The 15,901-nt window shown below is 42.0% G+C and overlaps 2 protein-coding genes across 8 annotated transcripts in view; both read left to right on the forward strand.

Annotated features, from left to right (window-relative positions):
* LOC141765143 (endonuclease V-like) overlaps positions 1-15,901 on the forward strand; it is a 202,013-nt gene that overhangs the window by 59,229 nt on the left and 126,883 nt on the right. The gene's annotated exons all lie outside the window — the stretch shown is intronic.
* Positions 1-15,901, forward strand: part of LOC141765120 (SEC14-like protein 1) — a 57,190-nt gene that overhangs the window by 36,398 nt on the left and 4,891 nt on the right. The window contains exons 5-15 of one of the 2 annotated variants that reach the window (XM_074631069.1): positions 904-1,177; positions 1,717-1,826; positions 3,180-3,369; positions 4,066-4,154; positions 4,432-4,502; positions 6,720-6,891; positions 8,582-8,716; positions 8,864-8,998; positions 10,254-10,505; positions 10,613-10,791; positions 12,776-12,821. In XM_074631069.1, the coding sequence (XP_074487170.1) occupies positions 904-1,177; positions 1,717-1,826; positions 3,180-3,369; positions 4,066-4,154; positions 4,432-4,502; positions 6,720-6,891; positions 8,582-8,716; positions 8,864-8,998; positions 10,254-10,505; positions 10,613-10,791; positions 12,776-12,806 (1,638 nt within the window). In that variant the 3' untranslated portion in view covers positions 12,807-12,821. Of the gene's footprint in view, positions 1-903; positions 1,178-1,716; positions 1,827-3,179; positions 3,370-4,065; positions 4,155-4,431; positions 4,503-6,719; positions 6,892-8,581; positions 8,717-8,863; positions 8,999-10,253; positions 10,506-10,612; positions 10,792-12,775; positions 12,822-15,901 lie in introns of those variants that run through there. The other variant, XM_074631068.1, reaches the window with a different exon arrangement.

Genomic DNA, 15,901 nt, shown 5'->3' on the forward strand with positions numbered 1-15,901 from the left:
TCTAGAGAATAGAGGTCTTGCATTTTTTGACGCATGCCGCGCGGTTCACAGCAACAACAGACAGTGAATGTGATCTATTGACAGTATATTAACATCATATCAGCTACATTACTACAGTTTAAATGTCTAGACATCTGTAGAATATGTCACAGACAGTGAAGGTGATCTATTGACAGTATATTAACATCATATCAGCTACATTACTACAGTTTACATGTCTAGACATCTGTAGAATATGTCACAGACAGTGAAGGTGAAAAAAAGTAAAGACTTATTTTTAAATCAACACTTCCTGCTTTCATTTAAAAATAAAAGCCCTCAAGTGTTTTTTCTATGGACAGAATTCCTTCATTTGCTAACACAAGGCTTTTATTGAGGCTGTAATTGCATAAATAAGCTTGTATCTCTTTGAATGGACAGGAGTCTTCTGTTGTAGACCCAGTGAGTCAACTGCCTTTATACTGTACATGAGACCGGCAATATATCATCTACAGTAGGCTCGCATGACCACAACCCCTTTTTTGGGGGAAAACAATCCTGTGTCCCATATAGACGGTAACAGAGTTACAATCCAAACGCACGTCAAAATGCATTGAAATCTTCGTTTGCTTTCCCCCAAAAGGGGCCGCGGCTTTGACTTTATTCAAAGCACCCGTATGTGCCGGTCTAATGTATTTAGGAGGGATGTGGGGACAATGTTGAATGCATTCCCTATATTTTCTCCCTGTCCATTACCTGATACTTCAGTTGGAAATATTAAAAGAATATGCGGTTATCAAAGATGTAAGTGTTGGTTTGTATTCCAAATACCTCCCCTAAATGTCATTTCCTTGAATTCACAGCCTCTTCTGCTGTTGTTGCCACAATTCTCACACTTCATTTCTTCACGTGTGTTCCTCACAGGGAAAAGAAATCATCGAGTTTTTCCTGAAGGAGCTACAGGATGAAGGGATCACCCACGTGCCGCGCTGGACTCCCTCCTCCCTCCCCGTGCCTCTCCCCAGACCAACCAGCCTCTTCACCAGCCCACCCGTCCTGCCCAAACTGCCGGTCACGCCTGCCATTTCTATCCCGCTGCCCACTGACGCCAAGGACTGCACCTCTCAGGACGCCAAGCAGGACAGCAGCGCGCTTCAGGCAGACAGCCTAACAGAGATCCTGACTGGTACACCTGAAGGTCTGTTCCTACTGATGATCGACAGTTAAAATAACAGTAGAATACAGAGTAGAACAGCAATGAAGGCAAGGCCTCATTGTTTAGTTATAGAGGGCATGCACATTTCAAAGCAAAATAAGAAGGTGGTTAAACTTTATTAGGTCTTGAATTGACGCAGAAATGACAGCATATTATGGGGTTTTGGTTTCATTCAAGGTGTATACCACGTATTCATTATACCCCCGCGACAACATAGTCGGGGGTATATATCGCTCCATGTGTCCGTCCTTTCGCGTGTCACACTGTCGTTTCCGGAGCAGAACATTGAAACTATATACTCAGGAACTTTGGAACTTTGGTCTGATGGTTGACAGTGGGGTCTAGTTGTGCCTTTTGGGGGTAGGAAGTCCAGGGTGCCCAAAATATTTGAAATTTTCCAAAAGGGCAAAACCTTTGGCCCTACATTAGTGGGGGTCATGCAGTGCGCGGGGGTATGTAAGCCATGCTCACTTTTGCCTTGTTTATTATGTTAATGGAGGTGTTGTGTTTTTGTGTTGCAGATAAGTTGGATGCAGACTACATCAAACGTTACCTAGGCGACCTGACCCCCCTGCAGGAGAGCTGTCTTATCAGACTTCGCAAATGGCTACAAGAGACGCACAAGGGAAAGGTAAAATAAAGCAGAATAGCAATTTATAGGTATGAGGAACTAAGAAAACTTACTGTCCAACTCCTGAACATAATCATTATCAGGGATATATGCAGAGGTTGTTGTAGATTTTGAATGTTTTAGTCTGACAACTACTTTTTCCATGCTAATATGGCTAACTGACCTGCTGTTTGCTGCGATACCTATGGTCTACTTAATACAAGATTTCTATGTATGAGATTTTTTTATTTTTTAAATAGATGTTTTGATGCCAGAATCAATATATTTGCTTCATTTGAGTCTATGTGGAGGTAGAAGGAAGTTACCACTTTTATTGTTGTAGTCTGAGTGTAACGTGACGTCATATCCGTTCCGTATCTGTCAACCAAAACAGCCGAAATGAGAAAGTAGAAAATGGCGGACGGTCCACCGCGTGAATATGACCTGCACCCCCGCATTTTAAATCCGTAGTGGTAAACACGACACATCCAGTAAAGGATGGAAACACTTTGGGTTTCACACATTGACAGGAAAAGCAGAGCTAGACATCATGGCTAAAGCTGCATGCTAACTCTGTCATGGACAGGAAATGTTATCGTATCGCGGTAACGTGCGGTCAAGCCGGCCGTCACTCTCATCTCCGTGGTCAAATGGGCCGACACTACAACTGTAGAGCACCCAGATACTGACATTTATATTAAATGCATTCAAACGGCCCCGATGGAGCTGACCATGGATGGATAAAGAGAACAGAGCTGACGGGAGAGCTAGAGACAGATTTGTCAAAGTTCGCAGAAGTATACATGTGTGACTACATCTGGTTTTCAAAATAAGGTACTGAATTTACAAAATACATCTATGGAAATAAGATTGATTGGATTATATTCACCAGAAGTATAAAACATTACATGTCCCATTACATTGTTTTATTTATTAAAATATTCTTTGATTTTTGGGTTGCTGGAGAAAAATTGATACATGCCTTACAATGACTGATATATTTGACTTCAGGACATCTCTGACTACATACATGCTGAAAATCAAACCTTTTTACTGTATTCATTTAGAGATTTCCCTAGAAGAAGATGATTCAACTTTTCCCCTCCATGGTCTAGTGTTAAAAAAGTTAGTATAAATTGTAATATCCAATCCCAATACTTAAAAATTGCAATACATATGGAATGGGCACCCAAGTATCGTGACGGTGTCGAATCAGGAGCGAGGTGTATCGTCCCAGCCCTACTATTTGAATTAACCAACTGACAGTAACATTAGCCGTGTTGTGAACGTTATGAAAGCTTTTGTTCTGTTGTTATATTTTCAGTAATTCGTTGACAAATGGAGTACAGCTAAAGCTCTCCCCTCACTATCCAGATCCCTAAGGACGAGCACATACTGCGTTTCTTGCGTGCCAGAGACTTTAACATGGACAAGGCGCGGGAGATCCTTTGCCAGTCGCTGACCTGGAGGAAGCAGCACCAGGTGGACTACCTGCTGGAGACCTGGAGCTCACCACAGGTCCTCCAAGACTACTACACCGGGGGCTGGCACCACCATGACAGAGGTAGGACCTGACAGAGGAGACCAGTGGGTGCATTTCATTTAAAGGGATAGTTTGGATGTTTTGGAGTGGGGTTGTATGAGGTGCTCTCCATCAGTGTATTACCTACAGTAGATGGCTGTCAGCACGACCCCAGTATGACTTTACAATCTCACGTGTGCACACATACGGAAACGTACGTACACTCATAATTTATGTAGGCCGTGTCAGAGCTGGCTATACTTGTGCTGTTAACTAGAAGAAGACCACAGTTCTCCAGTTTCTTATAGACTCAAGTTACACACACCACATGCACTAAAGTCATTGTTAGCAACCCACAGCCTTCAGCCATGCAAATGAATTAAACATGAAGCCAATTTGTCCCAAATGGCTTACACACACTCCCATTCTTCATTTTGCTTCATGCTGTGGATTCCTTGTTTAGAACTAGAGGGTGATTGTTGACAATATAAATCCAATTTAATTTAGACATGTTCCCACATCAGAGAACAGTTTGTCTTCCCATTTCAGTCTTTCCATACGTTTTTGTATGGGATCAACAGAGACAAAACCTTAAAGCATTTCTCAGTGTATACATAGTCACTCATTGTCTAACAACAGCAGAACAGACTATGCATGGAAATGTCCCCATGTAACATGCAGCCTTGTAGAATGTAAATTGTGTGAGTGATCATGTAAATGTTTGTTTTACTGCTCTAGATGGTCGTCCTTTGTACGTCCTGAGGTTGGGCCAGATGGACACTAAAGGACTGGTCCGCGCTCTCGGAGAGGAGTCTCTGCTCAGACACGTATGTAACACAAACGCACTTCAAGCTTGCACGTATCACCGTTTATCAATGTAGATCAATAGGTTTATATGTCAGGCAGTCGGCGGTTGGATTACAGGTTAGGGAATTAATGTACATTGGCATGATTTCTCAAGTGTAATAACACCAGGAAGTATACAGTACAGTACATGTATAAATAGTCTGCTTATTTATAAGGTTGCACTCACTGTACGCTCAGGTTCCGAGTGTGAGAGCCAAATCCTCAATAGACCACTGAGTTCATGTTGTGTCATTTCAGGTGCTTTCTATTAACGAGGAGGGTCTGAGACGCTGTGAGGAGAACACCAAGGTGTTTGGTCGACCTATCAGGTAAACCTTCAGTACAGATCAATGCAGAGCTGAAAGAAATTATGTGATTTTAGTGGATCAACAGAAAATGAATAGGCAGCTATTTTGATAATCAGTTAATCGTGGAAGTAATTTATAAAGCAGAAATGCCTCTAATGTCTATAGCAGGGTAGTACCCAATGTCTTTTTTTTTTTTTTTTTTTTTTACATTTGAAGCTTCTATTGTCGTCAAAATATATGACCTCAATTTGTGATTCTTTGGATTAAATGAGTTAGTCTTTTATTATTATTATTATTATTATTTCTTTAATGAGTATAACTCATAACTCCTCCCTTTATGTGCGGCAAGCAGGAGAGCAAACAGTTTTTTGACTAGTGAAAATATTGTTTTTGAAAGGCTAAACGCCAACAAATATGGATTGAAGCATTACTTGAGATAAAAACGTGAATTTTGAAAATGATTACATCTATCTTTTTTTTTTACAACGATCTGGAGTTATTGGAAATATTTGGATCTCAGAAGTCTGAAACAATCCTACACAGCCACCACTGGAATCTAATTCTACAGATAGTATAATACTAATAATATTAGTGTGGCCTAATCTTTATCTGCAACTGTGCAGAAATACTGTGTTTAAACACAATGCACTGACATGCTAAAAAAAAAAAAAAGAGGTACGAAGCATTCAAATGTTGATTTAGAACTTAAATGTCAACATTATGAATTAAGTTTCGAAGCTTACAACTATTACAGCGCTAGTCTCTCGTTACAGCTTCTCAGATTTGTGGATTTTCTGCTTTTCTTTGTTACATATCATTGTAAATTTATATCTTTGATTTTTGGACCGTTAGTTCAACAAAAAAAGCAATTTGGAGACGCATTTGGGCCTTTGGAATTAGTGATACTTATTTTTCACATTTTTCTGACATTTTATAAACTAAACTAAACAAAACTCAGTATTTATAGTAAAGGTACAGTGTGTAGGATTTGGCGGCATCTAGTGGTGTGGCTGCAGTTTACAACCAGCTGAATAACCATCCGATCACTCCTCCCTTTCCAAGACTGCGGTAACGTGAGCCGCCGAGTGTAAACCGTGGTAACGCTGTTCGCCTCGCTCAGAGGCCATCCATACCATAATAACAATACTTTAGGACCAACGGAAGTCAGACTGCGGCTGGCGGTACCACGGTTTTACACTCTGCAGATCACGTTAACAGTTTCACAAGAATGTCTGATATCTACGGCGGCCTTCAGGTAGCGTAAAAAACATGAAAGGCTCTCTCTAGAGCCAGTGTTTGGTTTGCCCGCTCTGGGCTACTGTAGAAACATGGTGGAGCAACATGGCGGACTCCGTGAGGAAGACCTGCTCCCTATGGAGATATGAAGGACTCATTCTAAGCTAACTAGTTTCAGGTGATTATACATTAATGAAAACATAATTCTAAATATTATATTCCATTTCTGCTAATAGATCCCCCAAAATCCTACACATTGGACCTTTTAAGGATTTTGTTTTGCCACATGCTCATACAACATGTGCAGTAAAGTGTAAAGGTGGCATACTGTTAAAGCTGTGCTAAAAAGGCTAAAATAAAGAATACTAGTTTGGAATAAATCATTTGAATATACAGAGGACAGAGTTCACCATGCTGATTTCCTGACAATTAATCAACAACAATTGATCAAAAAAAGAATCTATATAATTAATAATGCATATAATAGTTGTAAAGTTAAAGTTACATTAATGCAAACTTCTCAGTAAAAGTGTCGTAAAAGCTCTAAATGTGGATTCATAGAAAAAACAAGATTCTGTTTGGACTACCAAAGCAGCATGCTAGTCTGTGGAATTCAGTGATGAGTGAGTCCGGAGGAGAAACATCTCCCTCGAAATGGAAAGAATGCACAAGGCTCTGTGAGTGCATTGATTCAGATGGAGAGAGTGAGAGGGAGGGAATGGAGATGGTATCTGTCAAACAGGAGGAGGTGGCTGGGATAAGAGCCACGCAGGAAGGCATGTGAACTATGAGTGGCTGTCACGTCACAGCCCTCAGCCAGCGCAGATAGAGGGAAAGAGGGAAAGAGAGAATGTGGAGGGGGATGGGTCCAGAATTAGCAAGCGTTGCCTTCACCACTTAAGCTTCACTTCAGGGTGACAGGTGCTAAGTGGTCGGAAAGAGGCTATGGCCCAGTTGTGTGTGTGTTTGTGCCGTCTAATCCTCTCTCTTCCTCTTCTGTAGCTGTTGGACGTGTCTGGTTGATCTGGAGGGGCTGAACATGCGTCACCTGTGGCGCCCAGGAGTCAAGGCGCTGCTGAGGATCATCGAGGTCGTGGAGGCCAACTACCCAGAGACTCTGGGACGACTGCTCATCTTGAGAGCTCCCAGGGTTTTCCCTGTTCTTTGGACACTGGTAAGAACCAGGAGGGGGTACATACTAGCTCAAATAATGGGACATAGTCTTCTCACAGTACCAGTTTGTATAGATATGTAATAGTGGGTGGTCCACCCTCATTTTCATAAATGGAGACAACATAAACAATACCTCACACTATAACAGCACTATGGCCTTAAGAAGAACCATAGAATTGACTGAAATGTGCCTAGCTTTACAAACTGGTAAGCCAGTGTACAACCACACCAAACACGTACATCCTGCTCTGCTCTTTGGTATACATCAAACCGGCAATACGTCCTCCAGAGTAGGCTTGCACGTCCACTCCCCTTTTGGGGTAAAACTATCCCGTGTCCCTCGTAGACGGGAACCGCAAGAAGAAGTTGAAACAAGTCTCCAAACTTCTACTTTAAACAATCCGGTAACAGTAATAACACTCTGCTAAAGAGTTGCTGTGTAGTTGCACCAACAATAAATACAAAATCGCTGATCTCCTATTTATTCCCCTGCCGTGTCCTAAAAAATATATAATAGGGGGGCTTTATGGCTCCAAGCTATAGACCAGACCAGCATGGCTTTATGGCCCCAAGCTATAGACCAGACCAGCATGGCTTTATGGCTCCAAGCTATAGACCAGACCAGCATGGCTTTATGGCCCCAAGCTATAGACCAGACCAGCATGGCTTTATGGCTCCAAGCTATAGACCAGACCAGCATGGCTTTATGACTCCAAGCTATAGACCAGACCAGCATGGCTTTATGGCTCCAAGCTATAGACCAGACCAGCATGGCTTTATGGCTCCAGGCTATAGACCAGACCAGCATGGCTTTATGGCTCCAGGCTATAGACCAGACCAGCATGGCTTTATGGCTCCAAGCTGTAGACCAGACCAGCATGGCTTTATGGCTCCAGGCTATAGACCAGACCAGCATGGCTTTATGGCTCCAGGCTATAGACCAGACCAGCATGGCGTCCTCTCCGAGGCTGCGCTCCCTTTTGGGGGAAAGAAACTCGCTGTCACAGGAGAGGAAATGATGAACAGCTGTTGTGTAGCAGGTTAACGAGACTTTCACACTGAGATCTGAGGCTCATACGATACGTGAATATTCACTGTCAGTGTGCTAAATGGCTAAATGATGCTGGTGACAGTCACTAGCATGGCTAGCTAACGTTAGCTTGAGTGTGAGGCTGCTGCAGTGATACAGTCATACATTAACGTTATAGCAGCATCAGACTGTCGTCTCCAGCCTATAGATCAAACAGTTGGTTATTAACACGTTAGTTAGTTACAGACAACACTTAGCCTAACGGGATTCAGTCAGATATGTAGAGATGTCTGGATCAATATCTGGTCACTGTGTTGGACGAGGGAAGACTGAAGGGACATGGTGGCGATCGACCTTCATTTATTAAGGTATCATGAACGCTCAGGTTCAGTCAAGGTCGCAAAATAATTATTAGACATGTGTATAAATCAAATGTTTGGTTAACAAGAGATGAATGCATACGAAGTTGTCAAAATTACAATCCAAACATGTCACATTGCATTCAAGTCTATGGGATCATCTGTTTTCTTTAAGAGGGGGCGTGGCCTTAAGTTTTAACGAAGTAGTTTTCTCACCGTCTCACATTTTTGCTATGGAATAACTAGGATACGGCCAATTTGATTTGCCTATAGAAAACATCCATGTCTGCCTCTGCCCTTAGGTGAGTCCATTCATTGATGAAAACACCCGCAAGAAGTTCCTCATATATGCTGGCAATGACTACCAGGGTCCTGGAGGCCTGGTGGACTACATAGACAAGGAGATCATCCCTGACTTCTTGGCAGGAGAGTGTATGGTGAGTGTCAGATGAAGATTTAAACTCTTAGCTCATCATTAGAGAATATGATTTAGTTCTGAATATGAACTTTTAGACACATGACACTGAGATCTCCTTTGCTGACCCAATTCTATGTGCGTGTTTGTCTGTGCGCATGCTCTGTAGTGTGAGGTACCAGAGGGTGGCCTGGTCCCCAAGTCCATGTACCGCACAGCCGAGGAGCTCGAGAACGAAGATGTCCGCCTGTGGACCGAGACAATCTACCAAAGCGCCAGCATCTTCAAGGGAGCTCCACACGAGGTGAGGCTCAACTTAGAGAACCAAAGTGAGCAGAAAAGATGGAAAGCCTGTGGTGATGTTTTATATGAATATGTAGGACATGACAACAGAGAGCTGCCTGATGGCTCTCATGGAAGTTTTTTTGAAAGGTCTGCCATCTAGTGGTTGTATGTGGTAGACGACTTCTCTGTGGTTTTTGGATTCAGATGTGGCTTTGAAACATAATCTGTGTGCAGTGACATACAGTTAGTCAGGTTACATAATTCATACCAAAGGGAGAGATGCATCGTCATACATAATCACACCTCTGGAAATGGTTTTGGTTTCACGTGAGTGAGCTCATGTTCAGTTTTCTCTCGCTGCTCTTTGTCACTGACACAGTTTTTATTTTGCCACATTTAGCTGGTGCTTAAATATGGAGCAACACACAATTAATACAAGAGTTTCAATTAGTATACCACTGTTATGAATGACTGTAATAAAGAGTGTAAGGTTCATAGCCACAGTGCTCTGGCATTTTTCCTGTCACCAAGAAAGGATGTATGTAAATAAGAATAAGAGCTAAAGAGATAGGTAAAGTCCTTCATTATACTTTGGTTTAGGGCTAGGCAATATGGTTTATATCTTGATATATGTTTTGGCTATATTGTGATACACAATATATATCAGACCTTTAACTGATATATTATTGAGAATTATTCACTTTTGACATAGCGTTTCTATTTTAACCAGCGCAGCTTTTCTAGCCATTACGGCACAGATTTAGCAGCCCAGGAAACTCACAGACCAATTGCATGCATTGTAAATCTTCTCACGTGATGCTACTCAGCCAATCAAATCTGTGCATTCTGATAATCAATGCGACTCGCGTCAGTGAGTGAGATATATACACACACACACACACACACACACGCACACACACACACGCACACACACACACACACACACACACACACACACACACACACAGACACAGGAGAGACGAGACAAGAGACAACAGTCTGTGCCGGCTGCTTAAAAAAATGATAATTAATATTTCGATTTGATGTTGGCGATATAGTCATTTACTATATCCCACGTAGAACAAGCTGCAATACGTCGAGTACATTCGATATATTGCCCACCCCTAGTTTGGTTTAGTTCTTGTGCTTCTCTCCTGAAACATCTCTGAATTTCTGGCCCACCCTCCCATGTCTGTCTCCCCTCCCTCCTTCCCTCCCTCCCTCCCTCCCTCCCTCCCTCCCTCCCTACCTCCCTCCTTCCCTCCCCCAACCAGCTTCTGATCGAGATCATCGATGCCTCCTCAGTCATCACCTGGGACTTTGACATGTGCAAAGGTGACGTGGTTTTCAACATCTACCACTCCAAGCGCGCCCCCCAGCCTCTGCGTAAAGACCCCATAGGAGCCCACGGCATCACCTCCCCAGTAGGCAACAACGTCCAGCTCATCGACAAGTCCTGGACGCTGGGGCAAGATTACAGCATGGTGGAGTCCCCGCTCACCTGCAAGGAGGGCGAGAGTGTGCAGGTGAGGTTCCAGGATTGTGAACTGTGTTTTTTGAAATGTATTTCATGGGTTGTTCTTGCTTGTCAGCCATTGACGTTGCCTGTACTATTAATCTGTCTTCTCTTCAGGGCTCCCATATTACGCGGTGGCCAGGTTTCTACATCCTCCAGTGGAAGTTCCACAATATGCCGGCCTGCTCGGCCACCAACCTGCCCCGAGTGGATGATGTGCTGGCCACCCTGCAGGTCTCCTCGCATAAATGCAAAGTCATGTACTACACTGAGGTGTTGGGCTCTGAGGACTTCAGGTTAGTAACTGAGTGTGTGTGTGTGAGAAAGACAAAGATACATTTGTGTCCATGCTATAAACATGAAGTGTATGTATGAGTCCATATTTTGCTGTTTCAAATGGATAGATTGGATGTTTTGAAGTGGGGTTGTATGAGGTACAATAGTCAGTGTATTGTTTATAGTGTTGCAGGGTATACCAATGCTGGAAAGGTATTTCAGTACCCTGCCGTTAAAAACGATACAATACCCCATTTTATTAGTACCGATACTTTAAAAATGACAGTGTTTTAATACAAGTCGTGAGTTGGGTTGATGTGTGACAGCAGAGTCGTGTGTGTGTGTGCAGCTGTTTTAGAGGACAGCATTAGGATACAGATCCCGCGGGAGAGCAGGTGGTTATAACTTTCGAAAAATAAACTGTAGTGACAACCAGAAGGATGGAGTCAACAAGTGAAGTTGTAAGAAGATTAAAACAGGTCATGAACTGCACACCGGCTGCACAGTCCCGCTCTGAGCTGGTGTCTCCATCAGCGGAACTCCCCTCAAAAAAACAAGGAAAATAAAAGTTGCTCTGATTACCGATCACATGTACCAATAAGATTAGATTCAACATCTTTTCTGAATCTGTCCAAGCATCTCCTGTAACTCTGCAAACACATAATCCACCAAAGAGCACATGTTAAAGTATTATTTGACCGTGTGTCTCAGTAATGTGAAATGGACAGAGAGAAAAAGCTGTCCAGTGAGAGAGACTCCTCTCTCTCTTCACACCACTTCGACACAACACAGCTCTTTCTACAGTTACTGTGGTGTCTTCCTGATTTTAGCAGCTTGTCTCTCATCGACTTCTCACAGAACTGTTGTGGGTTTTTGTTTTGGAAGTCTCTCGCAGTCTCCCATGCTACAATACCACTCTCTGCCTTAACTGTTACTGATGCGCCGGCAGGGGTTCTGTTTTTTTTTTTAAAGCCTTATTAAATGCTGTTAAATGTGTTATATCAGAATTAGAAATACTTTATTGATCCCCGGGGGGAAATTACCGTCGTTCCATTTTAGAATAAAAATATATGTAAACGTAGAGAAGTTCTAAGAAAAATAGAAATAAAAATAGAGATAAAATGTAAATGTGTGTCAATCAAATATAAATGCAAAAAATAAATGCAAATATATAAGATTAATTATCAAATAAATAATAAACTTAAGTATAGGGGACATCAGATTACTGCATACCATTTAATTGTTTTAATTAATAAAAACATAATTTTAAGTTCCATATTCTGTCATCTATGATTCCATTACTTTTCCTGATGTTTTTTTTTATTTTTTACCGTGGTATTGTTTCAGTATCAGTATCGAGATATTTACTATTCAGGCAGGGTATCGTATCAAAGTCATAATTTTGGTATCGTGACAACACTAATTACCTACAGTAGATGGCGGTCGGCACGCCCCCAGTTTGTAGAAGGAGTACCAGCATGGGAGCAAGGCAATGTACTGCTGTGGACGGGGGCAGCAGCAAAACGTATTTTATACACCCCCGTCCACAGTACTCCTGTCTGCTACTCCAGACTGGGGGCATGGCGACCGCTATCTACTGTAGTAATACACTGACTATGGATACATACCTCATACAACCCCACTGAGAAACACCCAAACTATCCCTTTAAGGGGTTTTACCATGATGTTGTGATAGTTTTACTTTCAAACATTATTCCTTTATGACTGCTCAGTTTTCACTCCTTCCTACTTTCAGTTCCCCCCCTCTACAACCTACCACATAGTGCCACGTATGACATTTGATATTTGAATGAATACAATCTGTAATGTTGCTAAAATGACACGATGAGGAGCCTTAAGAGCATCATGAGTTTTCCAGGCCCAGAGTTTTGAAATGCTTCCCTCCCTCAGAGACTCCTTTAATCCAGCTCTTTCTGTCCAATCTGCTCCTGTTCTATCGCTCCCAACCCTCTCCTCCTCCTGCTCTGTCTTCTTCCTGTGAAGAACGGCTTGCTGCGATGTGCAGAGTTTGTAAGTGGCTCAGTGTTTGCCCTTTATCTTTAGCACTAGCTCATTGCCATTGCTGCTAACTTGACCAGCCCCCTCCCTCCTTGGCAGTCATGCTTCTGATGCAGCAAAGAGATGCTTGTTTGCATCTGGTCTTGCTTATGGCCTTTGTTAGCACTTGTTAACAGGATGTTGTTGCACTGAGACTTCTTGCTGGCTTCAGTCGCCCTGCCTGCATGACTAACAATATCAGGAATCCTAGGCTGGGTTAAGTTCAGCACACTAGTGCTCCACTACTGTATATCCAAGTGTGCATCATACACCAACACGTGCACTTGTATACCTACTTACAGACATTTCCTATTCTTCACTTATCCATTTGAACTACCAACTTACTGAATCTCACTTTGCTTTTAGTGCACCTGCTGTTCATTTGACTTTGGCTTCTGGAACAGATTTGAGATCACCATCTAACTCATTCTAGTAGCATTTAACAGGATGTTTAACTAATGGTTGACACATCTGGTTGAGATGGAAATTTCTAAACATCCGAAACATTTTATTTAACAGCAATATATTTTTCTGTCTTATCCCTTTAATCATATGGTGACCCTTTGGTTGGGTTGGAGCCACTGCAATAGGATGGCTTATAACAAAGCACTACACATATCACAATACCTCTACAGAAACTAGAAGTTGGCCGATAGAAAATTAATTGATTAATCATTTAAGATGATTTATTTAGCAAAAATGCCCAAAATGTGATTGTTCCAGCTTCTCAAAAGGGATGGTTTGCTGATGATTCTGGCTGTTTTATATCACATTCAGTGTTTTTAATAGGGTTGTCAATCGATTCAAATATTTAATCACTATTAATCGCATGATTGTCCATAGTTAATTGTGTCTAATCACAAATTTATCACACTTTTTTTTTTTTCGTGCAAAATGTACCTCAAAGGGATATTTGTCAAGTATTTAATCCTCTTATCAACATGGGAGTGGACAAATATGCTGCTTTATGCAAATGTATGTATATATTTATTATTGGAAATCAATTAACAACAGAGAAAAATGACAGATATTGTCCAGAAACCCTCACAGGTACTGCATTTAGCATTAAACAATATGCTCCAATCATAACATGGCAAACTGCAGCCCAACAGGCAACAACAGCTTTCAGTGTGTCAGTGTGCTGACTTGACTATGACTTGACCCAAACTGCATGTGATTATCATAAAGTGGGCATGTCTGTAAAGGGGAGACTCGTGGGTACCCATAGAACCCATTTACATTCACATATCTGGAGGTCAGAGGTCAAGGGACGCCTTTGAAAATGGCCATGCCAGTTTTTCCTCGCCGACATTTAGCGCAAGTTTGGAGTTATTTAGCCTCCTTGGCGACAAGCTAGTATGACATGGTTGGTACCGATGGATTCTTTAGGTTTTTCTTGTTTCATGTGATGCCAGTATCTTCACTCTAGCTTTGGTTGAGCCCACTACAACCTAGGGATGTCACGAGAACAGATGCTTCGGTACCAAGTCGATGCCCAAATTCTAAAAAAGTGACTGTACTCTTTTTCTACAGTAGCGAAGGTCCCGTACGATGCCTGTAATGGTCATTGGTAATGATGTGACCGTGAGGAAATGTTCCCACCGGTTAATAAACTTGTGACAACACCGGTGTCACCGATTACACTGGACATTTTACAAGAAAAGATGACGGTCAACATGTGCAGAGCGCTGACTATGATCTTTACTGTCGGGTGGCGGTGTGTCTGGCCTCTCCGGTAGAGCTTTTGCTGTGGGGCTCTGCTGCGGGGGTCTACCTGGCACCGCTGCTCCGTGCACACCGGCTGTGACGGCTCCATCCGCCACGCATAACTCATTAACATTATGGTTCCCTTATAGCATTTATATTAAACGTGAAATATTGCCAAATAGGTGCGTTTGCTTTTCACTTCGACAGTAAATCCTCTGCTCCTGCTCCTGCTACTCTGAGCTGACGGACCAGATGCATTCATGGTCAGTATGTAGCGTCCGTCGTCTGACTATCGATTGATAACATGCCGCTGATACGCCAAAATGAACAAAATGGGTCAATTATTTTTATTTATTACTTAAAGGCTACATGCCTCTGTTTTTTTGTAATGTTCAAATATTTTTGATAAAAGAGTACGTGTTGAATTACATGGGATTTATTGTTGTTGTTTTTACCGTGGTATCAAATTTGGTATTGAGAATCGTGGAAATTCACTTGTATTGGTATCGACTACTAGATTTCTGGTATCGTGACATCCCTACTACAACCTAAGAATTTAAAGAAATTAGTGGTGTTGAAACAGATTTGCGTTTGACAGCCCTAGTTTTGATCAATGTAGGCTGCTTGGTGTTTTGTTTGGATTAACGAGTCAATATACCGACAACATGTACATTTTTGGTAATACTTTCTATTGGGCTTTCTATAATGCAGTTTGGGGCAAGTCCTAGTCAAGTCAGCACACTGACACACTGACAGCTGTTGTTGCCTGTTGGGCTGCAGTTTGCCATGTTATGATTGGAGCATATTGTTTGATGCTAAATGCAGTACCTGTGAGGGTTTCTGGACAATATCTGTCATTGTTTTGTGTTGTTAATTGATTTCCAATAATTAATATATACATACATTTGCATAAAGCAGCATATTTGTCCACTCCCATGTTGATAAGAGTATTAAATACTTGACAAATCTCCCTTTGAGGTACATTTTGAACATATACAAATGTGTGATTAATTTGTGATTAATCGCAATTAACTATTTAAATCGATTCACAGCCCTAATAAAAACACTTCAAGACTTTAATTATTCAAGTCAAATGAATGTAAAAAAGACAGAAAAGAGAACAAAATGCTTGATGCATTGCTGTAGGCAGGAATCAGAACACCAAAGGCTTTTCTGGTTTTGCATGTGAGATAGATCTGCTTCTGCCCTCAAAAAAACACCCTGAACTTCCCCCACAGCGACATACTTTACTGGAACAAACAAAGGATTTGGCATTTAGCGATCCTCTCACACTTGAACCTTTCTACCTGACACACTGTTGGTTGTTGCAGCCTAGGGCAGAGCCTGAGCGTAGCGTGCCACACA

This window comes from Sebastes fasciatus, chromosome 3 (assembly GCF_043250625.1).
Source record: "Sebastes fasciatus isolate fSebFas1 chromosome 3, fSebFas1.pri, whole genome shotgun sequence".
NCBI classification, from domain to species: domain Eukaryota; kingdom Metazoa; phylum Chordata; class Actinopteri; order Perciformes; family Sebastidae; genus Sebastes; species Sebastes fasciatus.